General features: G+C 67.4%; 2 protein-coding genes across 2 annotated transcripts in view; one reads left to right on the forward strand and one right to left on the reverse strand.

Annotated features, from left to right (window-relative positions):
• The window catches only part of AP1G-1 (gamma-adaptin), a gene marked incomplete at both ends in the record, with an annotated part of 2,666 nt that extends 331 nt beyond the window's left edge, over positions 1 to 2,335 (forward strand). The window contains 2 exons of the mRNA XM_005770768.1: positions 22 to 901; positions 974 to 2,335. Coding sequence (XP_005770825.1) covers positions 22 to 901; positions 974 to 2,335 — 2,242 coding nt within the window. The remainder of the gene's footprint in view (positions 1 to 21; positions 902 to 973) is intronic.
• Positions 2,336 to 3,286: 951 nt separating this feature from the next.
• Positions 3,287 to 4,099, reverse strand: EMIHUDRAFT_96122 (hypothetical protein; the record flags this gene model as incomplete). Its single annotated transcript, XM_005770769.1, has 1 exon — positions 3,287 to 4,099. The coding sequence occupies one exon, from the start codon at positions 4,097 to 4,099 to the stop codon at positions 3,287 to 3,289; it is 813 nt and encodes a 270-aa protein (XP_005770826.1).
• Positions 4,100 to 5,961: the final 1,862 nt, after the last annotated feature.

A 5,961-nucleotide genomic window follows, 5' to 3' on the forward strand; every position in this document is an offset into this window, starting at 1 on the left:
CGCCGCCGGCTCTGGGCGCAGAGCCGATCCACACCCCCTCCCTTACTCCGCGCGGCGCCCCGCAGTGCTCATGCTGGTCGAGAACTCGCTGAAGAACGACCTGCAGTCGTCCAACCAGTACATCGCCGGCCTCGCCTGCTGCGCCATCGGCAACATCTCCTCGGCCGAGATTTGCCGCGACCTGTCGCCCGAGGTGGAGAAGCTCATGGTGGGCTCCAATCCGTTTGTGTCGAAAAAGGCGTCGCTCTGCTGCATCCGGATCCTGCGCAAGTGCCCCGAGCTGTGCGACACCTTCCTCGAGCGCATCGGCACGCTGCTCGGTTCGCGCAACCACGCCGTGCTCCTCACCTGCCTCAAGCTGATGCGCGAGATGTGCATCACCGAGCCGGCGATGATCGAGCAGCTGCGCCGCCACACGCCGACGCTGATCGCTGCGCTCAAGAACCTGGTGCTCTCGGGGTACGCGCCCGAGCACGACGTGCACGGTATCGTCGACCCCTTCCTCCAGGTCGAGATCCTCACGATGCTGCGCGTCCTCGGCCGTGGCCACTCGGAGACGTCGGACCAGATGAACGACATCCTCGCGCAGGTCGCCACAAACACAGAGTCAGCGAAGAACGCGGGCAACGCGATCCTGTACGAGTGCGTCCTCACCATCATGGCGATCGAGGTCGAGTCGGGCCTCCGCGTCCTCGCCGTCAACATCCTCGGCCGCTTCCTCATCAACCGCGACAACAACATCCGGTACGTCGCGCTCAACACGCTGCACAAGGTCATCGCGCAGGACACGCAGGCGGTGCAGCGGCACCGCAACACGATCGTGGACTGCCTCAAGGACAACGACTCGTCCATCCGGCAGCGCGCGCTCGAGCTCGTCTACGCGCTCGTCAACGAGGCCAACGTCAAGGCGCGCGCGAGCCGCGCCCGCGCCGCCGCCGCGCGCCCGCGACGTGTCCCGCCCCTCGTCCGGCAGGTGCTCGTCAAGGAGCTGCTCTCGTACCTGCTCGCGTGCGACGTCGAGTTCAAGGACGAGCTCACGCAGCGCATCTGCACCGTGGTGGAGAAGTTCTCGACCGACAAGGAGTGGCACGTCGACACCATCATCCAGACCCTCTCCGCCTCAACCTCCTTCGAGTCCGAGGAGACCGTCTGCTCGATGATCGCCCTCATCACCTCGACGCCGGAGCTGCAGGCGTACGCGACGCACAAGCTCTACGCCAAGCTCGCCGACCAGACCAACCAGCCAGTGCTGCTGCAGCTCGCCGTCTGGTGCGTCGGCGAGTACGGCGAGATGCTGATCGGCGGTGTGCCCGCCGGCGTCGAGGCCGAGGCGCCCGACCCGCAGACCGTCGTCGAGCTGCTCACTTCGGTGATGCGATCGCCCGTGGCGGACGTGACGACCAAGGAGTACACCATCAACGCCTTCGTCAAGCTGACCACCCGCTTCGCGAATGCGCCCGACTCGCTCGCCTTGATACACAAGCAGCTCGCCGCCTACTCGTGCTCCATGTCGCTGGAGCTGCAGCAGCGCTCCGTCGAGTACTCGTCGCTGCTCAAGCTGGACGCCATCCGCGCCGGCGTGCTCGAGCGGATGCCCGCTTTCGCGAAGAAGGACCGGCAGGCGGCGGCGGCGGCGGCGGCGGCGCTAGCGATGGACGGCGATGGCCCGAGCAGAGGCAGCGCGTCGGAGCTCATGGCGGCGCCGGCCGTCATGGCTGCAGCCGCGCCCGCGCCGCCGTCCGAGATGGACCTGCTCGGCGACATCTTGGGCGGGTCGCCGGCGCCGGCGCCCGCGATGCCGCCGATGGGCGGTGCGCCCGCCGCGCCGCCGCCGGCCGCGGGCGGGATGGATTTGCTGGACCTGCTGGGCGGGGGCGGCCCGCCCGCGGCGGCGGCGGCGCCGCCGGTCGACGCGATGGCGATGCTGGGCATGGGCGGCGCCGCGCCGGCGCCGCCGCCCGCCGCGCCCGGCTCCTTCCCGCCCTTCCAGGCGTGGAACAAGAACGGGCTCCAGATCGAGTTTGCGTGCACCAAGGACGCGTCGAACCCGTCCGTGACGGCCATCGAGGCGTCCTTCACCTCGGCGCAGCCGACGCCCCTCACGGGCTTCAACTTCCAGGTGGCGGTGCCAAAGTACATGAAGCTGCAGATGAGCCCCGCTTCCTCGTCGACCGTGCCGCCGAGCAACTCCGGGAAGGTGACCCAGACCTTCAAGGTTGCAAACTCGATGCACGGCCAGAAGCCCGTGTTGCTGAGGATCAAGATCGACTACTCGGCGGGCGGGCAGGCCGTCTCGGAGCAGGGGCAGGTAGACAACTTCCCGCCCGGCATCTAGAGGGGCGCCGCCCCGCTCTGGCCGCCGCCCGCCCCTCCCTCGCCGCCGAGGGGGGCGGGCTGGCGGCCCGAGCCGGGCGGGTGTGTCCACCTGCCTCTGCTCTGTGATTTGGTGCGCGAGGCGCGCGGCGAGTGCGGAGAGCGGCCGCGGGCGAGCGCGGGAGCGCAGATGGGGTCGTGGGAGAGAGAGAGTCAGAGCAAACAGAGGGAGGCGCGCCGCGGAGGCAGAGCGGTGGCAGAGCCATGCGCCGGTACTATATAACGTTTTGGGTTTTCAAGGCCGACGCGAGGCCTGACGGTGACGCCGCCTGTGCGCACACCAGCTTCGCAAAACGGCCGTAATCGTTCCGGTTCGGCTCGCACACAACACAGTAGCTCTCACACGGGACACCCGCCTCACACGTCACAGCACACATGGACATGGACATGGACATGGACATCGTGGACATGGACATGGACATGGACATGCCTCTTTTTTTGCAAGTTTTTGCACACGTGTCTCGCGTCGTCTCACGTCTGCAAGTGCAACTTGACGCCAGCCCGGCGGCGGCCCGCGCAAGAGCGCAAGAGCACCGCCGCACCGCGGGGCCACACGCTCGACTGCCGCGAGAGAGAACAAGAAAACACAATTGCCCTTGTGTGTATAAAAAAGTCGTAAACTGTGTCTCTCTCTCCCGTCTGAGAGAGAGATTTTTAGCAATACCAAACAACTGTCTCTATGGCCGTCTCCGCAGCGCGCAGGCCGCTAGTGCTAGTCCCCCATCGGGAGGACGACCCCGGCTAGTCGCCGACCACACCCACAACGAACCCTGCACAAAGATCGCAAGGGCGGGGACCTGTTCCTTTTTACCCATCTCACAGTAGAGAGGTGTCCGTTTATTTATTTATTTATTTATCTCTCTCCGCACCCCGCACCCCGGCCGCCGCGCTCTCGGAAACCTCACACATATTCTCAGAACCTACCGTACTCGTGCCTAGCCTCCCTGGACGGCTCCGCACCACCCTCGCGAGTACCCTCGCCCTCTCCGCCGCCCGACTCCGCCGCCGCCGCCGCCCTCGCCTCGCGCAGCCGCCGCAGCGCCTCGGCCGCCGCCACCGCCTCGGGCGCCTCGAGCGGCGGGAGGTCCACCACCTTGGAAGCCCTCCCGCGCGGCAACGGCGGACGCTGCGGCTGTGCCTCGCCGGCGGCGTGCTCGTCCTCCTGCTCCCCTCGCACGAGCCGCCGCCACGCCTTGTCCTCCCTGACACCGCGCAACACCTCGACAACGGCGACCGTCTTCGTCTTGCGCACGCGCGCCTCGTCGATGCGGCATGTCGGCGTGTCGCAACGGTAGCGATCCTCGGCGAAGAGCTCGTCGAAGCCCTCGGGGCGCGGCAGCCGCGTCAGGATCCCGTCGCACCGCGGGCAGCAAAACACCTCGGGCAGCCCGCGCGCTGCCCTTGCGGCGAGCAGCGCCCGCCACTCCGCCACCTTATGCCGCCAGAACTGGACAAAGTCGTTGCCCGGCCGGCCGTACCAGGGCAAGACGTGCCCGTCGGGCAGCAGCACGCCGTGGAGAAATGCCCTGCCCTTGACGCCACGCACCGCCTCAAGCCGCAGCGGTGCGGTGGGCTTGTTGACGCGGCGGTGCACGCGGTAGCGGCCCTCTGGTGAGAGGCACAGGTGCTCGTGCCGCCACAGCGAGGCGGAGAGCCGCACCGCTGTGCGCAGCACAGACGGCGGCGCGCCGTGCCGGAGCGACGGCCGGGCGAGCAGCCCCAGCATCCCGGCCACTTGTAGTGAGCGTCGCTGTTCTGGTTGCGGGGCGGGGAGGGGGAGGGGGCGACGGCCGCACGGAATCGCCGCCGGCGGGGGCGAGGGCGCGGGCGAAGGAGGAGGAGCCAGAGCCCGGGGAGGATTGGGAGGGGGAGGAGCGGCCGGAGGAGTACGCCGGCCTCTTTGACGACCCGTAAGGGGCCGTCGCCTGCTGTGCCATTTGTAGTGCCAGTCCGAGCCAGTCTGCTGTGAGAGGGGCTTGTATAGTAAAATTCTTTCCCTCTTCACAGAGCGCCGAGCACAAAGCGCCAACCTCACAGTCCGCGAGCTCCAGCACGGCGGCGTGCGCTTCGTCGGGAAGTGTGGCAGTCCAGCTTTGGAGCATGCCGCTGTTGCGAGTGGTGCTGGGCGAAGCCTCGGGCGCCGCAGGAGGCTGCAGCGAGGACAGAAAGAAAAGGACCCGCAGGCAAGAAATGTTCTTTGTCGGGCGAGGACAGAAAGAAAAGGACACATCCGCAGCGGAAGAACTGGAATCTGGATAAACAAATTCACCTAAGAGAACAAATAGAGAAACCAGGGCATCGCCGAAGTTCGGCGATTGCAAACTTTCTGATAGGACCTCGACGCCTGGTTTGAAGCGGGGCGGCAGCAATCCAGCCCTGCGGCGCAGGAAATGGGGCTGCGAGTCAGCCCCGACGTCCCCATGTGCGACACCAAGACTGGGGGGAGCACCAGCGGCGACGCACACACGTACGCCACACCGTTACCTGCGGGTGCGCTGTGCAGTGGCGAGAGGGGTGGGACCGATGCAATGGTGGTGGAAAGCATCGACAATGATGAGGCTTCATACGCTTCGCGCGGCCGACACGACCAGCCGAGCACCGCGTGCACCCTCGCCACCCGCCTGGCGAACGCTGCGCGAGCCAATGCCCCTGCCGCAGTCACGAGGGCGGAGCGGGCGCGGCCAGCAGGCGGAGGCAGCAGGCGCTCGCTCGCCTGCAACTTCGAGGAGGCGAACGCAGGTGGCGGGAGAGCGACGATGGCTCGCGCTTCAAGCACCCACAGCATGTCGCTGTCCGAGCGGAGCGGAGCGGACGGGGCAAATGCCCAGGCGGCACAGCCGCCCCAGAAGCGAGCGCCGAGGCCCCTCGTGCGGGACGCCACTCCGATCCCTCGGCGCGCGAGCTACTGGGAGAAGGCGCGTGGCAGGCTGAGCGGCGGCGGCAGCCGGGCGAGCACGCGCGACGGCGGCCGCGGGGGCTTACCAGAGGAGGAGAGCGAGCGGGTCGAGGAGGGGCGAGGGCGCGAGCCGGCGGAGAAGCGCAAGAGCCTGCAGCAGCTCTTCAAGAGCGGCCTCGCCTTCAGCGGGGGGCAGCGGGGGAGTACGCGTCGCGACAGCGAGCCGAGCCCGTCTCGTCGGGGCAGCGACCGCCGGAGCAGCTCGGACAGCCGAGCCCAGGCGGAGCGCCGCTCGTCGGAGGACAAGAAGGGCGACGAGATGCTCGCCGACTTTCTTGCGCGGATGGCGCTGCAGAAGCGCGGATGGCGCAACTTTGTCGTGCACCCAAACCACTGGAGCATCAAGTACTGGAACCTCCTGCAGCTCGCGTGTGTCATCTGGCTCTTCTTTGAGGTGACTCTCACGACCTCCTTCTTCGACTCACTGCCCGCGCTCGTCGACGCGACTTGCGGAGATCCGGCCACCATCTCGGTCGACGGCGGCACCCTCGACGCCGGGCTCGGGCCGGCGGACCTAATCAACGCCTGTTTTGACGCGCTACTGCTCCTTCATATTGCGCTTAGCCTCCACCTCGGCTATGTCGACTCCCAGAACAACATGGTGATGGTGCAGCGCGACATCAAGCGGCATT

Source organism: Emiliania huxleyi (genome assembly GCF_000372725.1).
Source record: "Emiliania huxleyi CCMP1516 unplaced genomic scaffold EMIHUscaffold_4, whole genome shotgun sequence".
NCBI classification, from domain to species: Eukaryota; Haptophyta; order Isochrysidales; family Noelaerhabdaceae; genus Emiliania; species Emiliania huxleyi.